Source organism: Haliotis asinina, chromosome 7 (assembly GCF_037392515.1).
Source record: "Haliotis asinina isolate JCU_RB_2024 chromosome 7, JCU_Hal_asi_v2, whole genome shotgun sequence".
Lineage (NCBI taxonomy): Eukaryota > Metazoa > Mollusca > Gastropoda > Lepetellida > Haliotidae > Haliotis > Haliotis asinina.
In genome coordinates this window covers 31,793,667-31,820,352 of record NC_090286.1, presented here as the reverse complement: position 1 = coordinate 31,820,352, position 26,686 = coordinate 31,793,667, and the positions used below count along the sequence as shown (strand labels likewise).

Genomic DNA, 26,686 nt, shown 5'->3' with positions numbered 1-26,686 from the left:
TAAAGCCAAAAATGTTTACTGATCATGTGGTTGCCAGTACACTGCAACACAAAAAACATACACTGTATATAACAGACTTGGAGGCATGCATGTATCGATGAGTTTATCAGGCAGCACTTCATAGAACATCGGTTGGGAACTGATACCTAGGAGGACAGAACTTAACTGGACTCTTAACATGGCTACAGTGTTCAAAACTGAACAATTCTGCATTTGAAAAATGAGAAACCGCTGTCAATATTTCTTGAAAAAAATGAGTCAAAATATTCAAATAACACTGTCCTTAAAATTACGTTTCATGAGCTGGTCATTTTCTCCTAACCAGTAGCCCCATTTTGTCAAGACGTTCTGATTTTAAAAGCAACAATTACAAAATTGCGACGTTTCAAGACCACAATTAATGTGGAAACAGGGAAATGCATTTGTAAGGACGGTAATTTCAAGCATCAAATGAGAATTATCACTGAAGCATGGTGAGAGACACAGGCAAGACAGCAAAAGCTGCCTATCTGACACCTGTCTGTCGGTCTCAAAGAGACGTCATTCAACAGGGCAGGGGAGGTAAGTCTGCCCACCACATCCATGCTGCCCACTAAGAACTCACGAACACAAACCATCTGTCACACTGTCAATTCGCTCACAAAATCCTGACTCTTTAACGTGTAATATTTAAATCATCTTTACTTCAAAACCATCATAAATTACTCAAAACATAATGTTATAAAAAGATTGTGTCTAAACCGCAATTTCAGTGATTAATGAACTCGCAAACAATGTGACAGTGGTGTCATACATATCTAAATAATAAAGTGTAAAACATACATAAACGCTATGTCAGACCAACAAGCAATATTGGTAAAACCTTGACGACAAATAAAACAACGTAACAAATAATCCTCATAACTTGCCTACCTGGCAACATAGAGTGATGCTCTACTTCAATATTGCAGAAGAGCAAAACAATGTCAGTAATGTTCCTTTATGTTGTCCATCAGACTAGTGGAGATATCAAAATACTGGGTTAACATGCATTACAAATAAATATCTGTGATTATTGCATATGGACAAACCAGTGAATCTCAGCTGTTAGAAATGACTAGCAAAAACTAAAACACTTTTCCAGTGTGACTATCAATCATCAAAATGTGTATAATGACTAAAAGGAATGAACATGCAAAAGTATTAATACTTAATTACTAGTTTAGTAGTTTCCATTTGTGTTAATTAGTTCAGTAACATTTCATAAATGGTTTGGCCAAGAGAAGCCTATTCATGCCTTTTTACACTTTTCCAGCAATATATTTCAAATGATGCTGTTTTTAATATATATGGCTATCTGAACTGGATTAAAAAAAAGTATGCATACATTCAAGATGTTAATTGAGCAAAATGGAAGATGTTCTCAAAACAGGCAACTAAAACTGTGAAAGGCAGTTTGAAAGCTCTTTATCCTTACCCATTTTAATTCCTATTTCATGAATTAAAACTGTAATAAAGAATCTGTTCGAATTCTCTGCTTTGATCACATCATCAAACTCCTAACACCCGAGGCACAAAAATACTTTCCAAGGCATAAAATGCCTGCTTTCATATGAAAATGCATCGATTTTGACTTGAACAATACAATTTCACCACAAAGCATACACTTTGATTTCTCTGAACAAAACTATCTAAAAATACTTTAAAATTCATGCACTATTTGAAAAAAATATACAATCATTCAGAAAATCTCATTTTAATTTTTCAATACTGTAGTACATTTTTGATTGAAGACAAAACCTGGGACAACATTACTAATACAAGCATCAGCCACGTTCCATGACTTACATCAAAATCTCCATTTTCAAAAATAGTATCACTTACAAAAACATAAATATTCAAAATGGACAAATATAAAATGAAAATGGTTCTCAAATCGCATGCTGTAAAATTCTCATTTAACAACTACCTTGCACAAAAAATGCAGAATTTGCAGAACGATGCCAGGGAAAGAGTCCCGGTACCATTCTCAAACAAAATTATGGTTCAATGATACACCAAAATTGATACACAGAGAACAAGTCTTTGATTTGTGCTACATCTGTCTTATGATGGTCATGGTACTCTTCAATACTGTCAGAACTATCACCCTGTGAGAAAAACTTGGAACAGTCATTTGACATAGAAATTGTGATTCAGGTGTGAGATTCAAGGCTCAACGGAAGACGTGTAAAACATACATGTTCAATAAGTTTTGAATTTGTCAACACAGTATATAAAAACTTTGGTTTATCTGTCATATTTGAGAATGGAGTAGCCTGATGAACTATGACATGAACTTTGTACATTAAATGTCATGTTCAGCCATCAGTGGAACAAATCTTTTTTTTCAATCCAGATCTCAAATTTCATAATGCTTGTTTTTGTTTTGTTTTTATGAGCTGTCATAATTATATACCTTTTTACAGTTGAATCTATGATCCCTATCACCAAAATGATGATGGTGATAACAGCTAATGTTTCATGAAAAGTAATGTAATATTTATGTCTCTTTGTCATATCATAATTTTAACACCTAATATGTTTATTCCTTTCATTAACAATGTCAGGATTTGTGACTTGTAACTGATTTTGATTTAACAATTTTTGATTGCTATGTAATTAGTGACAGAATTTGTATTATTGGATAGTGAAGTAAATGTGATTTTTCTGAACATTTATTTTGATCACTGAATTCATGAAGCTAGTACTGTAGGTAAGAAAGTGTATTTGGCAATAGCCCACTTTGGAAATAGAAGGGACATCTAAGACCACACTATTTTTTATTACTTGGTTTACAAATTTTTCACAGCAGTATTACTCTCAGTAAGTCGCAAAATATTCTAAAATATAAAAAATTTCAGACTTTGATGGCAGTCAACAGTAACCTCACTTTACCCATTGTTTTGATTCAGTATTTTCACTTGTTAATGTTAATGGTTTCGTGACTGTCTTGTAACAATGCTAAATTCATAACAGAAAGTTGACTTCAAGGAATTAAATCTTTAAAATATTTAGCTGGATCTTATTTATCAGTAGTATTTAAAACAAGAGTCATCAGAAGATGACATAACCCCCCGGCCCCCACATGTTTGAAAGCACAAATAATCTGAGAGTTACCCACTGCTTTTTAAGACTAAGTTTGAATTGTTTCCATGGAATATCTGTAACCAGCAAAGTCACAATTTCAAGATCTGTCTCATATATCTGCCAAAATCTGTTGAAAGGTATGAAACAGTTTTCGAGTTGTGCTCTGGGAAAGAAGCCCACCCCTCCATTTTGAGAAATAGTCCAAAACGTTTCCATGGAAACCAAGAAAATAATACATCACAAAAACCTTTCAAAACCCAAAGGCACCACTAACAGATATTAAGAAGTTTTTGAGTGCTGCTCTGGAAATGAAACACACCTCTCACTTTTCAGACTATGTCGAAACGTTTCCATGGAAACAGAAAATAATAAATCACAAAAACCTGTACATAGCAAAAGGCACCACTTTGGGTTCTGATTGATATATCTACCAAGTTTTGCAGAAAAATACTGAATGGTTTTTGAGTTCTGCTCTGGAAACGAAGCCCATCCCACCATAAGACTAACACCAAAATGTTCCATGGAAAAAGAAAAAAATAATATAAATGCCAAAAATCTGTAAATACCAAAAGGCACAACCATATGCTGAGATTACTATATCTTTCAAGTTTGGTCTAAAAATATTGAACGGTTTCCGAGTTATGCTCCAGAAACAAAATGATTACGGACGGACAGACAGACGAGGCGTCGACTATATCCCCCTGCATTTCATGCCGGGGGATAAAAAAAATCATGAATTTGAAATACTCCCCTAGTGAAAATAATGTTGGGCAGATCTGTAAACCTAATAATAAAATAAGTGCGGCATGAAAGTGGATCACCACTGTTACAATTAGGCAGATGGCAACTCTGTTACTGATTGTTTTTGAGGACTACTAAAAATAAACAATATTCCTCTTTCTGGAACATTCTTAGGTCTTGCAAATAATGTGTGCACATCTTGTACTTTTAAGTGCATTTGACTGTTCATGTCAGTATGAATAAGTAAACTGAGTATATATATATATATGCTGCAGAGGATTGACAGTTATTCCTACACTTCTGTGTTGTTCATCATTGCACTACATCAAAATTAAAGGTAGCCAAATGTGAAGAAAACATTTTATCTCCCTTGAGAAAAGACTTTGACAAGGATTTGAAACCTGATTGTGACATGAAACAAAAATATGATTTATTGTCCCAACCGGATATACCCTGCTATCCGATATGCTGTCTGATATGTTCGAGCATTATCTTTATTGCTAAAGATATCTAGAATTTCTTATTAGGATAAGGATTGTTTCAGGAACTGTCATGTAGTTTATACTGCATGTCTCACGTCAACCCTAACTGTCATATCAAACCTTACAGATTGGAGATGAATTCATAAAGTGAACAAAAACACTTCCTCATGCAGACACCCATCCCAACACGTTGTCAAGGTGATATCACATGAAGCTTGAAACCATGGTAACGACAATATAAACAAACAATACTGACTTAGCTGGACACATTACACAGTTACAATGAGGTGGTGAAACCACCAGCAATCTCAGCGGTAAAAAAATATGCTGGAATAGTCCTTCACTCAGGGGAGAGAACCATTGCTGCATGATCTGGTATCATGGGATGGAATGAAGGTTGGTCATAGTCATTCAACACATGCAAGTCAGAGATAGACTGGTGTTGGCAAAACACCACATTGTCCTGGCACCACAAACCATGGCATCAGGATGCCATTGTAGTCTTGATGGTTGGAGGATGCAATAGTTGTCTTGGCAGTTGGTCAAAACCACAGTATGGTCCATCTCACAGAAACACATGCATTGCAACAATACGATATAAATTAGATATCTCAATTCCTGGGAGAGCTCCACGTATCTAGAACCAGACATCCAGGAATATCGATCCCAGACAATGATTTTGGCGACGCATTTTGATTTTGCTTTGAGCAATAACACACACAGATCCAGAAATGCTTCCAGCATCCATCTTGAGGAGCCACACTAAATGTAATGACAAGAAGAACAGAGAGGTCTCTCAAGGTTCTCCATTAATACACACTGTTGTTACACTGTGAGACTCGGTGGACATCAGGCCCTGTAATGCTGCAGATGTGGGAAGTCAATCTTCCGGTTTGGGTGGGGGAGGCTTGATTTCCTCGGTGATGCCGCCCCAACGGATTCTGTACTTCTGTGAACGCCAGGTGACAGCCGGGTTCCAGTGAGCTTGGAAGATCAGATATGGTGAAACCAGTTCATTCATTAACCAACCTACCACAAACTCAAACTTGGAGAATGGTAGCGGACCCCTCTGAAACAGGAATAAATATATCAGAAAACTGTCTTTTGATAATATATCTAAAATATTTATTTCCCAAGTGTTTTCTGAAATACTTTGTCAAAGATATTCTTAATTTCATAAAGAAACATATTCCATAATACACAGCAAGTGAACAGTCTGCAAAAAATGACAGTTTGTTACAGGCAGGAAATAGAAACAAAGCATTCATCACAAACTATATATTGAAATATGTCCTAACTACGTCAGCTTCTGCAGCCTTACCTGTATGACTTTGATGAGAATGTAGTCCCCGAGGAACCACACCAGAATGTGGATGAGAAAGAAGACCAGGGCTGTCCAGTCAAACAGGTACGACACTGCCCATGATGCCATTCCACCAAGGAACATGCACTGGAAGATAGGCTCCATCACAATTGTGGAGGGCACTGTGGAGATGCGAAGCTTCGTCCATCTGCAAGGAAAACAGTTGTCTACACTGAAGCAAATACTTTCAGTTTGGAATTTGGTTTTATTTTGCTTCTCCGAGCCAGATTCCAGCATCTAATCAACTGCATCAAAACACACACACAAAAACCCCCCAAAACAAAAAAAACCCAAAAAAACCTCCCCAAACCAAAACCCGAACAACAAAAACATAATATAAAACAAGGAAAAAAAAGAACTTGCTAAAGAATACTTGGAATCATTCATTAATGAGCCTGACTGAACATCATCCAGTTCAATTATTTACTGACTGGGCAAAATGCATTCAATCGCTCAACGAATAAAAGCTCTGTGTACCCTACTTGACAGTCTCAGCAAACTTAGTCTCGGCATTATTCGATACACTCCTGCAGTATTTGCAGTTGGGGTTTTTGGTGACATGTTACCATTAGCTAGTATTTCCGCAAGATGACATCCTTTAACACTGCCAAAAACACTGTTTACTAAACCTTGTCATGGTTGTAAAGTGGGCCACATGCATCACCTGGAAGTGATCGAATGCCAAATAGTATTTGGAATTGTTCGGGCACGAACCTTTTTGAGATACAAAGTTCAAATGGTATGTGTGAATGTCCACTTTCACAATTTGGTAAGTTGTGTTCTGATTGATCAATCTCAAAAGTTACCTGACGCCACCTCCCATAAGGTTTTGTTAGACTCAGTAGTGGATTGAAGCAAAAGGTACTGAGGCTAAGTTTACTTAGACTGCCCACTTGATGTCTTTCATGTCATAATTTCTTGAGATCATGTGCACACAGACAGGATCTTACCAACCACAGACTAATATATCCTGGTTTATTCTGCCACAACATAAGATGAAACACAGAGACAACGCTCAATGAAGAACAGACATGGCAATCCCTTAGACTGTAGGAACACATCCTTATACAGATGTCTGAGGAACAATCACTCATTGATCCAATAACATCCACAAAGCTGATTACAGCATAAGGCATCGTGACCAGACAGGTAAACAGCCTGACTGATTACTGTATTCTCCCCTTGGAGCAGAGAATAACATAAATTGACAGAGGTGATAATACGTGGATATCAACCTAAACTGATTAAATAGGTGACATACTGTTAAGACCAAAGTCAAGAATTTCCTAACGTCAAAACCTCACAGGTTTGTTTTCATTTTGTTACTCTCAGTCATCAATACATTTAGCAGCTGGTGGGTGTAGTTGCAATATATTGATATAACAGCGGATAAGGTAACTATTACAGACAGTGACAAAAGACAAATGATGTCAATGTATGAAGTGTTAGAGAGAGGGACACCATGTTTTTTCATGACAGTGCCACTTAAATTTACTATCTTCAATCTCAACAGGGTAAGCATATTAAAGAATTCTCACAATCGTAGAAGAAGAACAATTAACACATTAAAAAACTAATAGAATAATCCATATACAACTGGTGAGTGAGTGAGTGAGTGAGTGAGTGAGTGAGTGAGTGCAGTTTAAGCCACATTCAACAATATTCCAGCAATATGGTGGTGGTCTGTAAATAATCGAGTCTGGACCAAACAATTAAGTGATCGACAGCATGAGCAACTGTGAACTGATGACGTGTGTCAACCAAGATAAGCACAGTTGCCTTTTGTGGCAAGCATGGGTTAATGAAGACCTATTCCACCCTGAACGTACACAGGTCTCATCCAAATGAGACCGCCACAGCACACTACAGTATAATCAGGGAAACGAGTAGCAGCCTGGTGTGACTGCTATAATCAAAGAGCTCTCAGATTACATCTGTAATATTTCCTACATCGCATGTGCAGTTATAGCCTTTCCACCATCGAACTCAATGGTTTGTGTCAGGCAATGGCTTTGTTAGCACAATGTCCACACACTGACCTTGCTAAGTTTGGCTTATCTGGCTTCACAGTTCATATACAAATCACGTTTTAATGGCTGGATAATAGCCACACCTAAGAGTACAATTTCATGTGAGATGGAAGACCTGAGGTATAAATACACAGTGATTTGGTTCAGTTGTTGTATCATGCCACTAAGTAATATTCCAGCTATATGGCGGCAGTCTGTCAATAATCATGTCTGGACCAGACAATCCAGTGAGTAGCATCATTAGCATCGATCTATGCAATTGGATACAATATGTCAAGCCAGTGACAGTGACCACCCGATCCCGTTAGTTGCTTCTTATGACAAGCATGGGTTACTGAAGGTTAATTCTAACCTGCATTGTCACAGGTAACACACACAGTGATTTACTGACAATAAATATTCACAGGCAGTTGTGGGGGTGGTGGGGTAGCCTACTGGTTAAACCATTCGCTCATGATGCTAAAGATCCAGGTTTGGATCCCCACATTGGTACAATGTGGGCAGCCCATTCCTTCTGTCCCCTAACATGATATTGCTGGAATATTGCTAACAGTTGGGTAAGATTCATGTAAGGTACTGGAGGATTCAATGGACCAGTTCCCACAAGGCAACAAACTTAAACCTGCTGGAGAAGTATTTGTAGTCGCCTAGTCAAGATCTTTTGGAGAAATTGAATAACATCTAAACAGTCAAATATCTTCGAGTTCTGCAGCCATAAGTATAATCATCATTGTAATGATGATCAGTATCATTACCTAATGAGTCTGGCGTGAAAGTGAGGGATGGAGTACATTCCAGAGTTCTGCTGGGCCGCCTGGGAGCTGATGCGAACCTTCCATCCCCTGAAACACAGAACACATACGCTAATTAAAACCCACAGAAAACATAACACAAATCACATAACACAGAATACATAGGCTGATCTCTCAACACACACACACAGAGATCAAGTAACAGAATACATACACGATCACATAACAAAGAACACATACACTGATTACTTAACACAAACAGGTGACACAACACACACACACACACACACACACACACACACACACACACACACACACACACACACACAGAAAGAGAGATCGAGAGATCATATACAGAAAGATCACCTAACACATGGTCACATAACACACAACACATACACTGACACAATACTCCACCATTATCATACACAGACAAGAAACTGCGGCTAACTATACCTCGTTAGGGAGGGTTCATACAAATCTTGGCCGAGAAAATTCAAGTAGTTCTCAAGTACTTTTCAAGGGTTACATTCCTCAGGCACAAATCTTTACTCTCATTTAATCTTTCTATTTTCTAAAGTAAGAACAATAGCAAAGGGAAAAGTCAGTAATTATTTATGTCATACACTAAATGGATTTCAAGATATTTTCAAGAATTACCTGCCAAAATTAAGTACAGAACAATACTTTTTGGATACATTCCTATCAAGCAGGAGTCCTGCTGGAGACATACAATACAGAACAATATTTTATGGATAACAACATCTTTATTGCATAAAGTGTGACGTTTCAATACAGATTCTTGTACCGTTGTCAAACAGGAGTTCTGCTTGACAACGGTACAAGAATCTGTATTGAAACATTGCACTCACACAATAAAGATGTTGTTATCCATAAAATATTGTTCTATATTGTACATCTCAACTTCTAAAATGCCAATCTAACAAAAATTGAATGTACATTTATGTTTGCATGCACACACCCAGTTCCCACATCTACGCATGACTCTACACTGTTTTGGCAATTTTAGAGATCCTGGGTTCCTTCAGCCATTTGGGCATAACAAGAAGGAAATATTTTGAGGTTGAGAGATTTGAGCAGCTACGTCTTGAAGACACAATAAAACAAAACAGAAAAACAAAACAAAACAAAACTTCTTTTTCAATTGTTCATCCCATTTTCTTATGAACTAGTGCTAAAGGACACACATACAACATACAAATTAAAAGCACCTGTTATCTTTGTGACAATATACCAAGTGCTTTACATACAGTCCCTTCCTACTGTAAACACCTAATGAAGAGAACCAAACCTTGAAGGGTTTACATGGTAAACACATGTAGGGATTTATTAGGGATTCAAACTAAATGCCCTTGGCAAGCTCAGTTGTTAAAAGAATTGTTGTAAAGTTCCTATTTTGTTTTCATTTAACATTGTGCATCAACATTACATTCTATACTGTGAAAATACACACTGAAACCTTTTCTTTATTAGTCGTGCTGTCACTGACTTACAATTCAACCAGATCAAGCTGTCACATTAGATATAATGATATCAAATTGAACTGGGAACACTGAACTTCAATTGAGGGAATATTTACTGATATTTGTTGCAGACTTGGAGCCGCATGTGGGCCTCAGACCAAGTCTGGTTAGATCCGTGACAGCTTCAAGCCAAAAACCCCAAAACACTTGGTGAAATAAATGCAGTTATATTTTTGACACAAATAGAACAGCTTGATACGATTGCCAAAGCATAAAAAGGAAAAGTCATGTGACATATGGACCCACATGAAGTGAAATCATCATAAAATTTTAGTATTTGAAAATGACAAAGATGTCTTCTCTTTCATCCTTAAGTTCAACCAAACCAAACTGTATATGTAATTCCACATTACTAATTTCCCTTCATTCTCTGACATAATCAAAACAAATTTGGACTATTTCTGTCTAATCAACCACATTGTTGCTTATTACACCTTGATACCAGCAACAAAGACATGTGTTTACATAGGGGAGATGACTGACAGGTTAAAACCAAGCACCTGTCACATCTCATGACTTATACCAGAATGAAATACACACCATTAATTGAGTCCAATGGCACGGTCACTATGGTTACTGCTATCACCAGCATTAATACCGATGACAGCTGCAAAACCTTAATGCACTGTGTACATCAATAAAGCATTGTTGTTGTGTGTGTGTTTTTGGTTGGTTGGTCTTTTTTTAAACCCACCCCCACCAAAACAAAACAACACTTTTATGTGCATGCTGTAGCTACATAGTATTAACATCTGTCTATATATTTTCTTAAAATAAAATCAGAGAGGTTGATGTAACACTAAATCATACAAACACTAAAAAATATCTCCACAACCTCAACTGTTTTTTTTTGTGCTAAAGAATTACACTGAGCACAACCCAATTTTGCATACATGATTAAGTTACTTTTAATGACTCAGCCTGAGTTTTGGTTTTATGCTACTTTTAGCAATATTCTAGCAGAATCACGGCGGGAAACCAGGAATTGGCTTCACACATTTTACCCATTAGGGGAATTGAACCCAGTCTTGAGCATGACAAGCAAACAGTGTTAACATGAGGCTATCCAACTACCCCTTTAATTAGTAAATATTGAAATCCTACCCAAATAGATTTCACCATCGATTTGTCACAGAAAGTTTCTCCCAGACAGATCCTAACCAGAAAATGTGCCATCCTGTGGTTTCACTTATCAATGACCATTTGTGCCCTCATTCGGTCTGTCCTTACCTGACAACAAAAACCTGTGCAATTACGTAGCCTTACCTATCAAAAAACACCTGTACCATTAATAAATGGCCTTACCTATCAACTAACACCTGACTCATCATGTGGTCATGCCTATCGACAAATGCCTATCTCATCATGAGGCCATACCTATCAACAAAAGCCTGTGCCATCATGTAGTCTTCAGCCAGATATTGTCCCAGCTGGGTCATGCCCCCAGCCTCTTCAAGAACCTCCTTCCTGAACAAACATGACATGCCTGTTGTGCAGTTGATTCCAAGGCCATTAGCACACAGGTACATTTTGGCATGTTGGGTGCCAAAGAATACCTACAACAAAAATAAACAATACATGATGTTATGCTGAATCCAAATGAGGAAAGGATTGTAAGGGCTGCTTTTGGCACTGCTTGTGAAGTCTGGATCAGACAAATCAATGGTTGATATCACGAACAACTGTCAGTGATTTCTGGGAAGTGTGGAAGTCAGGGAATGAGTAAGTTTGGTTTTATGCCGCTTTTAGCAATATTCCTGCAATATCACAGCAGAGACACCAGCAATGAGCTTCACACATTGTACCCATGTAGGGAATCAAACCCATGCCTTTAGCGTGAAGAACAAACACTTTAACCTCTAGGCTACCCCACCACCCCTACAAAAAGTCAGAGAAAAATCTTTATCTTAGAACTGAGACAAGAACATAATAAAAAGATGTTTTCTGTCCTCAAACCTCAGCTACAACCTCAAAGTCTACCTACTTTTTCTATATGTGATGAGAATCCCTTCCTGTCACAGATGTAGGGCAACTGGTGGACCAGCCCTGTCTTCTCCGTCATCAGCAACACCATGTCCAGCAGGGTGTCCTCTCCCACTGCAACACACAATACTTGTCAACACATAGGCTTAACATCTGCCTTTCACAAAGGGAGACTACTGGCACAATTAGTCATTGTGAACTTCTGAACTTGTTCAGTTCCAAGAATCTAAAAGACTTCAGTCACTTTTCAACCACTTCTATATATTACATAACAGGTGTCCTCTGAAACTGAGACCAAAATTAAAGCACTGCTTAAAGGTCACATTTGCTTGCAACCCACAGACATAAAAACATGTCATGTGTATCACACGTGCCTAATTACATAATGTGGCAGAGACGGGGCTCGGGTGCACGAGTCATAAATCAACTCATTTTCTTTATGTCGTATAGTCTGATAGGTGTTAAGTTCAAATTGCACGTGGTCAATGATTGAAGCTGTGTACTGCATGTTGTCTTTAGCAGACAGGCAGGCAGACATATAGGTGTGAATAAACCAGACACTGAGCTTTCTCTGTGACAGAGACTGCTTACTACAATCAACAAGTTTTTTTACGTAACGAGTAGATTATTTACTTGTTTGTGTACACAACCGAGATTAGACTACTGCTCACGACCTCAGATGCTGGGCATGCATACTGTTTCAAGCTCCGCGAACCTATTCACTGCGCATGCGTTATGGACGCAGCGCAGCACAGCTGTTGAAACCAGTTTTCCCCCCAGCGCTGGGGGGAATTTAGTGAAACGTTTGAACTCCGATTTCGCGGGCTTTTTTTTCATCGTGTTTTTTTAAAATTTATAGGTTGAATTGGCATTTTTTATGATTTGTTTCGGTAAGTGCATACTGAAAGGTACCAGAATCTGCAAAGTTGTATTTTACGTTGCATGTGACCTTTAAGTCTGCTAACAAATATCTATCATCAAAGTTACATCTTGTCTGTCATACAGACCCTGAAGCAAATATATCCAAGAGAGCCCATTCAAGTCTAGAAAATGTGTGAAGATTTCCTTAGCTTCTGAAAATGAAGAAAGTCTCAGGGCTCCATTTCATTATATTATTATTTTTTTACTATGAACTTTTTCAGTAAAATATGTTCATTTCAGAGACTAGTTAGTCTAAGTTTTATCAAGATTTGAACAAGTTTCATCATGCTTGTTCTGTTTTTGATTACACGAGATGCAATTTTGGTGCACCAATGAACCAACTGTCAATGAATAGCATATTATCATTGCTACAATCAGTGCACTAAGAACTGCCTTTGATGCTCAATTGTCAAAATGACTGATGTCTGAATGACTGATAACAGCTAAAAATGAAATAACTTTCCCTGCAAAGACATTGCACTTAACCTGCGAGTTGTCTCCAAAAAGAAGCTGTGGAACTACAAACAAGACAGTGACACTGACTGTTGTCAAGAAAATGCCATCCACCGAAATCAGGTAAGTGGATTTACATATGCATAATGGCTGTTATGATTCATTTACAAAGTGCATCCCTTCATGACTTCAATTTGTTTATCCTGATCAACAGAAATGAATAGTCATGATTTTATAAAAAAGGCTCCTTGAAAAGATTATCTGCTTCCTGGTAAGCAGGATGTAAAAGTTCACATTTGACATCTCTTTCACTGAGTTCCATCTGACACAACTGTAGTCTTATCATAAAAGAAGAAAGAGAGGAAATATGTTCTCTCTCTCACACACAGACACACAGACACAGACACAGACACACAGACACAGACACACACACACACACACACACACACACAAAATGCCACATGTATCTAAACAAACATACATTAAAACTGATTTCCACAGTGAAAAGACACAATACTTACTTTTCAAACCACTATCTGATATGAGAATTAGATCATGTTTAGCTGCATCATAACCTAAGATCATGTTGTTTATTTTGGGGTTTATTCCAATTTTTCTTCCACCTGAAAAATAGAAACAAACAAAATATAAGTAACTACATGACAGCATTTTCCAGAGAATTAACAGGTACTGTGTCCTTTATGTCACTTTTACTTAGGCATTACCAAAGACAGAAAACAGAATAACTGTAATGAGAACATGAATAAAAGCCATTTCCTTCAAAACATGGCAAAATCCATCCTGACAACAAACGGAAACTAAATTATGGATATCTAATGTCTATCAGGTAATATAAAGCCACATCAGTGAATATATAGTGTTACAAAGCATCCTTGAGTTTATAAAACTGTCTATACCACTATATTTATTACCACTCATATTATATGGTATTTATATAGCACTATAGTCCATCCCACATGCATGCTCAAAGCACTTCTTTGCTTTCCCTAGATCACTGGATGTCAATCTCAATGGCATATCATATTATCAATCTCAACTCCCTTGGGACCATACAACTCTAGCAGCCACTAGGCACACTGAGTTAATGTGACTTTCCCATCCATACCATTTCAGTTTCCACAGGGGATCTAGCAGAAACATAATCCAGTAATATTATACATATTTTTCACAACTTGAAACTCAGCTTCATAAACTGGTATCATCTTGATGAACTTCCTGCATGTTGGTTCTAGCCTTGCTCAAAGGCTGTATCTATGGCTAAGTTAATGGATGTAAGGGAACACTAACGATCATTTAGTTCATGCAAGGAAACACGTCTTTATCAGGAGTGAGTATGGTTTTATGCCCATTTCAGAAATATTCCAGGAATATTCCTACAATATCACAGCGGGGTACACCAGACTTCAAACACTGTACCCATACAGGGAATCAACCCTGGGTCTTCGGCATGACAAGCGAACACTTTAACCACTCGTCCACCCCACCTGCCCTCTTCATCAGGACCTATGAAGACTATCATTTCTGTCATAATGTAGGCTATACAATTGAAACTATAATCATTTCCTATGAGACTAAAGCCAGTTGTTTCCGAGAAGCAGTTATGTTTTCAAAGCAATATATAAGCATAAACTGATACAGAGAATCAAATGTTCCCTCTCCACTAAACTCATACACAAAATAAACTAAACCAATGTAGCCTTAAGTTTGTTTAAAATTTCAGCTCATCCTGAACTTAAAAATTTAAATGACAACAGGAAACAACATGTGGAAGGTAATATGTAAATACAAAACTAAATCTTGGCCTAAGTGACTGAGAACACTGGTGATGACAATGTTATTTTTAGGTGTGAAAAATACCACTTTCCCTTTGAATGAACTGATGGAAAGAAAAAATCAAACTTTAAAAAAGATGTAACAGAACCAACATATTATAGCATGTAGCAGAATTTGAAGTTTTATGTTAATATCAATCTTTCTGTTTGATAACAAGTAGGATGTACAAAAGAACTGAAGCATACTGAGGTTCAATTTTATCGATAAACACTCCTAGTTTATTACATATATAGCAAGGTTTTGATGTAGACACTTAGAGCATTAGCAAGCTGGCGCCACTGCAACCAACCGAAAAATCAACATAGTTTCACATATATGTATACCTGGAGAGTACTTTTCCAACTGTCACTACATGGAAGAATCTAACAATACTACATGCGACTTCATGATTCTGCATGAAAAATCATAAAATAAAAAATGCATAAATATACATTCAACAAAAATAAAAAAGCAAGTTTGCAAAAATTTGCGCAATCTTCTGTTTCATGTCCATTTCAACATTTCACAATCCCAGTCTAGTCATGAGGTGAGACACACACATGATGGAATCCTCAAATACAACAGAAATTATAATGCCTTGAGGTGAGCAAGTGAATATAGTTTTACGCCACATTTAGAAACATTCCAGCAATATCCCAGCAATATTCCAGCAATATCGTGGAGGGGGACATCAGGAATGGGCTTCACACACGGTGCCCAAGTGGGGAGACGAACCCTGGTCTTCGGCGTGATGAGTGGATACTTTAACGACTTGTCTACCCCACCACCCCTGACGGACTAGGGAGATATAATAATGCTATCTTGATATGGATGTAATCAGCTGAGAAGCTGAAGGCCACATGGCCACTATATGGCACAGGAATGTTCAACCATGAAGAAGGAAGCTGGGGAGAATGCAGAAAGGTTTAACTGGCAGAGTAATGCCTTCCAAGGTGCCTGAGTAATTGAATAAGATATGACACAATGCAGGAGTAGAGCTATTTGGGAGAGGGAAATAATCACTGACTCCAAAACAGCTTACAACTTGAATGAGATATGCGACAACGGCAATAGGCGATAACAGTATGGGGATAAAGACCAGCCAATAGAGATAATCACTCAAGGCCCAATAGTTAATTCATGCACTATATAGGCATGGAAGGTAAATTTATTGAAAATAGGTCTATTTCCTCAAAATACTTGATTTTCATATAATCATCCTGAATTATGGAACATGTTAATGTTTGAAGGAACATATGAAAGCCACAATATGTGATTTACAATGTGTTAAAATGTGCTGATTAAATAACTCTCTCTCCATATTAGACAATCTACATTTTGGACCAACCAGAATGGTGCCATCCATCAGAGAAAATTAACTAGCTACTTCCCTTTCTCCTTGGCAGGAACACTACGTCCTCCCCAAGTCACAGAAAGCAGATTTGCTTCTCCTGACTTTGGAAACTGTAGATTACCAATGTGTAAACATCTTGAATGCCAAACCTGGTTTAATTAAACATATTCTGTATCAGTAGTCGGATTACAGTTAATGACTAATAGAAAACTTGATAGAAGGCCTTGTGACCTTTAAAACTTCATGTTCAACCTCTTCTGCAATTCTCTTTTACATGAACACAAACCATCTGCAATTCTCTTTTACATGAACACAAACTATCTAATTAAAACAACTCTCTGATGTATGAACAGTCATTACTTTCCTTTGATAATGGAACTTGGAGGTTAAAAAAAAACCAAACATGCATCTCTTCAGAAAAAAATGAATTAAATAAAATAAAGCTCCGGAAATGCAGTTCACCTATGTAGTCACGGTAATGTCATCATCAATAATTTTAAAAATGAAATCTGCATTTATTTTCAAAGATCTGACACATTAATACCAGAGACTAAAAACATGTTATATGTGGAATTACACTTTTTCAGCAAAAAACAGATTCTAGTACTTTTATTGGGTAAATTCTGGATTCGAACAAACACTCTTAGAATCAGGCACTGTAAGCTTTTTGTTGCAATCTGAACAAAACAAGATATGTTTCCATATGGAGAAACACTTCTGAAGTTCAGTTCCTGGAACCAAACATGTTCACTGGCAGTATTTTAGGCCATAGTCAAACAAGGTAATGACTTCAAATATTCTTTTAAAAACAGACCTTGAACAGTTGAGAACAAGGAGGTCTGAGTAACAGCTATAAACAGATTTTCAGTTTGGTTACTGTTACCGATCAGGTTGGAACTTTTTGAACAGACAGACTGACTGACTGACTGCTTTATATACATAAAGGCCATAAGACCAATTTCCAAAACGCAACAAAAAAACAGAATGCATGTCAGCACCCCTTACAACAACAAATGTAAACAAGTGTTTGCCACAAATATGGCAATGTCCCCCGCCCCTAAAAACTATTGATAACATTGACCTTGAAAATAAGGTCAAGGTCACCATGTAGGCTGTCACCAAATTTGAAGATACTGGGTACAATAGTTCATGAGACACCGTGTTAACTAGAAGCTGAAAAATGGCCAAAGTATCGTGATGACCTTGAAAATAAGGTCAAGGCCACCATAACTGACTGGTGTCTGCATAATCCCCCAGTGTCGTGTCACCAAATTTGAAGATATTGGGTACAGTAGTTCATGAGATATCGCGTCAACAAGAATCGGGACGCATGTACAGACGCCGCTGAATACAAAAATTGGAATCAAGCAAAAACCCAAACAAACTGTAATGTTCATAGAAGGCTTCAAATGGCAGTATGGTCAAGGTAGAAACAGAAAATCAAGGTCAAAAGCTAAAAATCACCCAAAAACAAATAAACCCTAAAACCGAAAGAAACCCATGTCCTTAAAGCAAAATGCAATGGCACCCAAGTTGAAAATTAGAATCAGAACCTCTTGGATGATCTGGAGCATCATCAAAGCAAGACGTGAAGATAGTTCAACTGGTCCAAATATGACTGATGATGAATGAAGCCTGAAAAACAGGCTACAACATATACTCACAGTAACATACACATGTCCAGCCACTAATTCAAATCACATGAGCATATGAGCTTTGAATGGTAGATCATCCCAACTATCCTAGCTCCCAAACACCTGGTCATAAATATATACTCATGGAAACAAATAAGGGAATACATGAAAGCACAAATATGCTTTTTCTCTTTTCCAGGTTTCTTCACAAGGTATATATTGCACTGTGGGTGAAATTCTGGAATTAATAAAGGAACACTTGTACTTTCAGGGGTTCCCTTATTTGTTTCTATGAGTATATTTTCTTTTAAGCAGTGGGAGACTTAAAGCTTAGTTATCACTGATAAGCACTAAAAATGTCACAATCTTTATAAACAAGTCTCTGGAAATAATGTGTTTTGACCCATGACCTTGACCCTGTACATAGTACACAAGCACCCTAGTTGCTATAGTATAAAAGCGTCAACAGTTCTTTGCCTATAAATCACCTAGTTAATCAATAACCAAGAACAAAAAAGAGTCAGTAAGCTGATTTTGGATAAGCAGAGATTACATCTATGGTGACCATACACACAACACAGCACCTCAATAGCAACATCACAACAGAGTTAGTGACATCAGCAGTAATTACAGGAATCTGATAGAGTCAACAATATAATTATATTATTATATATTATTAACATGCATAGCAATGATACACCTATCCATGTAAATGCCATAAATGGTCCATAATGTTTTGAATCATAGGTTTTCATAAAAACTCCTGTTAGGAAATGCATGTTTGTGAAGAGGGTCTACATTTTCAAAGCTCCCTTTGACGTAAGTGCCAAATATTAACGTATGACGATCTTCACACTAAGAGAGCTTAAAAAATCTAGGCCCAAGGTATTATATGCTGTGTTTTAAGTATCGTGTTGACTGCAATAATATTTCTGCAAAATATAGATTAACAGAGAATATTGTACGATTTTTTTCAGAAGTATTGATTCAGTAACCTTTACAAAGAGCATCACTTTCTGGAAGAATCTTTCAAACGCTGAAGTCTGTTGACATTTTACTCATGGTTCCTTCTACTATAACATGAAAGAAAAATTTAGCATTTCACTCATAAAACACAGCTTCAGTTTTCAGTTAAAAATGGGGAGATGAGAAACCTAAGAGGAAGACATGTACTAACAGGCTTCCAAACTAACACAAGTTTGTCTGTGTTCATAATGACATAGGAAAGGCACAGGGTCTGTGTCTGAATTTTAATGTTAAAATTTACAGGTTGAGGGGTCCATAGTAGGGAACCAGGATTTACATGGAGACAAGCGTGACACTTGGATGTACAAGGAAGACTTCTGACATTTCCTTGTTTGATCTCACTTTCATCAGAAGATAAACTATCAACGTTTTCTGACCAGTGAAATCCTACACTGACAACCGTGATGGAACATAAGATCATGGTATGGTGGTGACAGACCGAGCATCTAAGAGATACATTTTCATGTGAACAACAGAGTAGAATCAAAGCAACAGTCAATTCATTCATATCAATATCATTGACATGCCAAGCCAGCCCAGACTGATGTTATAACATGAATTTGGGTGGGCTTTAACATTTTTCATGTGGTTTAATGGCAATGAGGTTTCAGTGAAATGACGAAACAGTCACAGTCTCTATTCAGCTGCTGTTCACCACTAGCTAACAAAAGCAGGACACACCCTCATTTCACAACTCTTGCTAATGGACTTTCACACACTGCATCGAGATCTGGTTGCTGGTTTAGCCTCAGGCTTTTCATACACTTTCAACCCTGCTGCACATTTCTCTTGTAATGTGACCATATTAATACTGAAATAACAAAGAAAAAGGTCCTATGCTTTTCATATTGCTTTTTCTGTATTGCTTAGCTTTAAATAGTCATTTGGAATGTGATCAGAAAAACTCATGTTGGAAAAGTGATTTCAAAACTTCTCAAGTTTATAACTGAAATGGAATGACATCTATTCTGGTAGATATTTTGAATTGATTTTTGGGGATGAATTTTGTCCATGTCTGCAAGTGCATTCAAATGTCTAGCACAGTTTTGCAGGGAAGTTTACCTGAAAGCATCTGGGAAATGAAGCGTTTTAGCCGACATAACAGGAAAGTTAAAAAATGAATTGGTAACATCCTTCATGAATTATTTAGTCAAGCTTAAACCAATGAAAATCGATGCTGAGTGCATCTTGTGTATTTTCAGGACACATGTACTAGCTTAAGCTTGTACTTTGTGGAGATATAGGTTCATCTTAAGCAAACATAGGTCATACTTGGTTTGTTACAACCAATCAATAAACATTGCTAATCAGCTCAAACATTCCTTCAACAGCCTTGTTTTCATAACGTAAAAATCTAAAAAGAGATGGTGACTTACCTATAAATAATTTAGCATCTACTTTAGGGTATTTCTGTATTAGACTCTGTACAATCATTAAAGCTGCATCCATCTCGTCTTGAACACAGAACAGCAGCTCATACTGCAACAAAGAACAGGGATGTTATGTAGGTATATATTATCATATCCACAACAAACACAATCCGTTACTCAGTTCCTTTCTGCCAACACTGGAAAAGTAATGTGTTACGGGTTGAGTCCTATATGGGATTTGAACTCAGAGACTGCCAGCCAAGTTAGACACTTAATCCATTCAGCTACCTCGATTTCCATGGCTAACCAGCTGACTTTGTGTGCTGCTGATTAGGTGCCCAACTATGAGGGTGTGGGTTTGAATGCCAGATAGGTCTCAACTCAACAAAAGTACTAGAATCTGTACTTTACTCCAGAAGTGTAATCCTAAATATAACTGGAAATATTTGATCTCCTTCTAATTGTCACTGTGTGTTCAACACTGGAAATATTTTCATCACTGCAACACAGTATAAAACACAGACATTGATAGTTTCCCTTCATTTTTCTGCATGATCATAAAATCATGGACAAAATATAATTTCCTCTGAGAAATGATACTCCAGATCATCATCGTCATTAGCCATCAAGCATCCTTCAGATATACCCAACCCCCAAATGCTAATATCATAATTGACAAAAATACTTCCAGCATCAACTAAATTTGTGACATGAACATGTTTCTGTGTACAAATCACTTTCCTACATTGATCGAAATATGAAGCAAATATGTCATCCTTATTACATCTTGGTAGCCAATGGTGCAGTCCGATCAATAAATGAAAGATTTTGTCAGTGGATGGTCCTTCTTGTATGCATCTCAAACACTGTCTCTCCCATTTCCAAGGCCAAACATCAAGTGTCCCATGTACCAATTCAATTTCGGGACAAAACCAATGGAACACACTCCTAAAAAAACAAGGCCTCCTGATGGTTCCACCAATGAAAACAATACATTCAATTCATTTATCAGTCTGTGGATGTCCACTACAAAGGCAGATGGGTAGATTAAACAGAAATTACTGTTGCAGTCACCGAAATCGATGAGTGGCGGTTGCCACGGAGGCGTATTTTCTGATGAGGTCTGGACCCTCCATCATGAGGCTCTAAATAAATATTGACGTAAAGAGAGTCACTCTTATAAAGTCATTTCATTACTTTCAATTTAGCCAGCAGTTCAAGACATTCACTGTTATTCATGGACGTCTCTGGAATACATAATTTACACAAACTGTTTCAACACCACACACTGTGTCTACTCACAAAATTAGGATGTGCAGCAGTAAAAATATTCACTTTCAAATATGATATTAGACTAACAACTCGTTTCTGAAATTAACATATTTTACAGAAAAAATGTCCATGGCCCCCTCAAAATAAAACATAATTAAAAGGAGCTCTGAAACTTTCATCTTCAGAGGCTTTGGATACCTAGGCTTTCCACGTTTTCTAGACTTGTGTGGATTTTCTTGGATATGTTTGCTTCAGGATCTTTATGACAGACCAATATGACATGACTGTTATTAAATATATATTATTTCATATAATTTTTGTCTTGAGAGTAATGTTGTTGCTTAACAGAAAAAGTTTGTTGTTAATTATCTGACATGAAACACAACATAATAGTGGCAAAATGCTTCAGCTTTTGTAAAAACAGTACTGTCAAAGCTTGGGCAGGGATTGAAGAATTTCTTTGATGAAACCTTACTTTCTTTCCTACAAGCCCAAACTGTCCTTGGGATCACTTTCAGTGGACCTATGGACCTTCTTGGTAGATGAGACAAGAGCAAACAAAATTTGGCAAGATACACTGTAACAACTGTTTATGAGTTGGAAAACTGACAGTTTTACCAAACACTGGTGTTCATTGCTCTTAGGAAGGACGGATTACATATATGAATGAACAACATCTTGATTTAGGCTGTTACGATTCACTCGCATATTCAGTGAATCATACTGTAGCACTTCATGAGTCCAATTCGTTATTCTTGGTCACCAGAACCAAATAATGAACATTTACAATTTTTTTAAGGGAGTGTGTTTTACTTGAACCCTTATGTCCTCTTTGTCAAAGTGAGATATGCAAGAATGGGATATGTACTACCCTTGCACAAGTCATATTAGTTTGCCAAGGTTGAATATAGTACAGCAGACTATCACTATTACATATTGAGTGTCATGAGATCATTGGTTATAGCTGTGACAAATTAACCCTGTTAACAAGGGCGTTCCAACTTCCATATTGTGCATCAATCACTTAACTTTAATATTGATTGGTGAGTAATTATTTATTTTCATTACTAGTATTCATTACTAATTATTATATTAGCGACCTGGAGTATTCATTGCAGCCCTTGTCTTTACTACAATTAAGATGCTTTTGTGTAGATTCTAACATCATTATCCAGCAAGTATATGCCACAGAGAATGACTGAAAGGAATATATGCAAGAATGATGAATGCCAAAATTTCTAAGATTTTATCTCTGTGGTAGTACATCTGATATTGTCTTCTCAAAAATGTTGACACATTTTCTAATACATTCCATTAAAATTCAGAGAGTGGTTGATGAGTGAATGTTACGCAGCTTTATTTGACACCAGACATGGGCTTCACACATTGTACCTATGTGGGGAATCAAACCTGGGTCTTCGTCAGTACGAGTGAACGCTTTAACCACTAGGCTACCCCTCCGCTCCATTAAAATACAGGCCATACCATACACAGCTACTAAAAATATTTATACAAATTCATCAAATATTCATACATAAAAGACAAAGAAAAGGAAAATGAATTGAGACATTTTTTAAATCACAGATATTGATGATTTACTGTCAGATTGAAATTGTGAATATGAAAACACAGGTTATTGATTGAAGGGGATATTATCAGAGAAAATATACTGGAATATGCTACCTTCATTTAACTACTTATATAAGAGCTCATATTGTGGACATGGACATACATATAGCACAAAGGGTCATCCAAGACTTTGTTTACATAAAGCTGCACATATTGAATGCAAAACATTTTACTTGTCAAATCTCTGTGAAATGAAGGATTAGTATCAGCCATGTTCTCTTATTGAAGACACAAATGACAAGTGCCAGGCTTTCTCTCTGAAATTCATACCAGACCTTCATAGATTTTGAAATACAAATCAGACGTGTTTGAAGTTGAGATAAATTTGCTGTAAAGAATTTATGACTCTGTGAATTTTTGGTATCACAGGCAATAATTCTGACTTGGAATGTCAGTTTACAGATTCACTGAATGGCTTTTCGAATCAAAATTTCAATTATGCAGCTGCATCTTCAAGCTTTTAACAGATGGGTCACATCTGCCTTTTCCTGACATTAAATCATAAACAATTCATTATAAGCAGCTTTAGATACTGTGTGGATAAGTGGACTAGGGTTTTCTAGACAAACCAAAGGTTTTCACCAAACAACTGTGGAGATCAACAAAATATAAGACTTTAACATGAGATCATGATGGGAACAAATTCATTCACATTCCTATGTTCATACTCTTTCACTCAGTATTCTGAGCGTATACCTCCACTTTAAAATTCTGAGCATACTTTTGTACTTCAATATTCTGAGCATACTTTTGTACTTCAATATTCTGAGCATACTCTTCCACTCCAATATTCTAAGCATACTCTTCCACTTCAGTATTCTGATCATACTCTTCCACTTTAATACTGCAGGCCTACTCTCACATTTGAGACCTCTATGTACCACTAATGAAAGAACATGTCCCAGTTGAATGTATTTCTCTGCACAGACATCACTGGAAGATATTCAACCCTTCTGGTTTGAATTGATCCGGACAACACTCAACTGACACCACCAATTGCCTAATGACTAGAACACAAATATAGAAACGTTACATGCATCCATGTTCTAGACATGCTAACTGTATATTCTACGTTTACCAGACTCCCATAAGTCTGGCAAAAATAATTCCTCCATCAATCAAAACACTAGCCTGTACATTTGGAAGAACTATATTTGTATATCATGATCAACTCCTCTCAAACTCTCGTTCATGGCACCATCATAATCAAATGAAAACATGTATTTCTATCGCAAACTCCATTTTTCTTTCTCAACATGACTGGTGATAATACAATTTTGTTAGGAGCTCCTAGCATGGCTCCTTTTCCCCAAATGTCACACACAAAATGTCCTGTTAATAAAGAGCACTGGTTTATTAGAATATACAGAAAGCTTGCTGGTGAAGGAAGTGATGTCGCTGATGCGATGAAATCAATGGTGACTGAAGCCGATGAGAATTGTTTGTGAGTGGAAGTAAAATGTCAGCTGCCATTAAATCAAAGGGAGATGTGAATGGCTACAGGAGACAACACTATTGGGGATTAGTCCATGGGTAGCTGTAGTCCGGGATTATTGTATGGTGACTGTCTGAAAGTCTATAGTATTAACACTAATGCCAAAAAGGTTCCAGCTCTCCTTGATTCCACAACTGCAAAATAATTCGCTGAAATTACCTTTTGATGCAGAGAAAATTCTGATTTGTGGAAAATACATTTTCATGCCTAATACCTGCAGAATTTACCATTTTTCTGCCAATGAATTTACTTATTTTGAAGGTTGATGCAAGACTACAAAACAAAATAATATTTAGTCAAATTTGTAATGTCATTCCTCATCACACCAGTAAGAGTAATATTTCCGATCATGTCTCTAAACCAAAAAACATCTTACATGAAAAAAAATCTGAACTGCCAGTGGTACCTTGAATGTCATGAATCGATAAAACAGTTACAGCTTTGTGTTTAAGAATTCAAGTTTGAAATTCATTATAAATTTGTATTGTATCTTTTTAACAGGTATTTAACTGCAGATTTTTTTGCAGAATTTTGAAAAATTGGATATATAATACACTTAAATTTGCCAGAGAAATATTAAAAAAGTGCCACTGAATCCAGAAGGACTGATGTTCTTATCTTGCAGACTAACTTTAATCACATGACTCCATTCTTCCTGCATAGCTATGTTGCCATGGTATCGGTTTCAAGTCATTAATGATTACGCCAGCCTCAACAGTTTTCTCAATAGCTCAGCAAATTTGGTTTGTGACACCCCTCTGGCAGGTGATATGAAAATAATATGTTGCTGAAAAAATATTGATATATCTTTACAGTATTTACTTCAACAATATTTCTTTACATTTGAACTTGACCTTCACTGTGTTCTGGTTATTTTGAGAAAGGCCACTTTGCTGGCAAATGTTTACTGGAAAATTGAATCTCTGATTCATCATTATGTATCTAATAATCCATGGAAAGAAGGACCACTGAAAACAATCTCCCATAATGTTTCCTGTTTCCTGTCATAGAACCATAAAAGATTGAAAAAGGTCAAAATATGCCCCAAATCAATACATAAATAATGTCAATTTAAACTGGCAGCTGAGATTACGAAAAATGTCAATAACTGACCAATCCTGCAGTATGCCATGCTTGGTCAATTTATGAAACAACGTCCTCTATTTCCCTAAATGACTTCCAATGAAGCAGACAGAAACGTCTGATTCTGACATTTGTGACTGAGCACCCTCACTTGATATGTTAATCGTCATTGATCCACTAGCTGGTCAGTCTAAACAAACAAACCCAATACAGCAGGTTCTCTGGCCACTGGACACTTCACCACCACTCGATTTTGATCAGTGATGGAGTAAGCTTTAGTTACACTTTTGAGTAAGCAAAGGTCCAGGTTGCATATATTTCTGAAACTGCTCGACCTTCTCTGTGTTTGGAATAAAACTGATCTGTTTGAAGCTGAGAGATAGCTACACTCACAGGGTTATATCACTTTCTGTGCTAATGGAATCAGAAACAACATTTGTCTTGAAATTTTAGCTTAAGGATCATTGTGCCTTTGGGAAGGAAAATGAAAACTGATGGTTCGGTACCAAGTGTTTTTCCTTGATTAAATGGAGAGAAATGGAGAAATAATTTTCATCGGATTAGAAACATGACGATAATCTTTGGTTTTCGGGTTCCAATCTAAGGAACCTAC

At 36.9% G+C, this 26,686-nt stretch overlaps 1 protein-coding gene across 1 annotated transcript in view; it reads right to left on the bottom strand.

Annotated features, from left to right (window-relative positions):
- The window catches only part of LOC137290770 (ceramide glucosyltransferase-like), a 59,542-nt gene continuing 32,856 nt past the window's right edge, over positions 1 to 26,686 (bottom strand). Inside the window, exons 3-9 of the mRNA XM_067821886.1 lie at positions 20,601 to 20,703; positions 13,899 to 14,000; positions 12,005 to 12,117; positions 11,398 to 11,576; positions 8,480 to 8,566; positions 5,653 to 5,842; positions 1 to 5,400 (exon numbers count right to left, since the gene is read on the bottom strand). Coding sequence (XP_067677987.1) covers positions 5,212 to 5,400; positions 5,653 to 5,842; positions 8,480 to 8,566; positions 11,398 to 11,576; positions 12,005 to 12,117; positions 13,899 to 14,000; positions 20,601 to 20,703 — 963 coding nt within the window. The 3' untranslated portion in view covers positions 1 to 5,211. The remainder of the gene's footprint in view (positions 5,401 to 5,652; positions 5,843 to 8,479; positions 8,567 to 11,397; positions 11,577 to 12,004; positions 12,118 to 13,898; positions 14,001 to 20,600; positions 20,704 to 26,686) is intronic.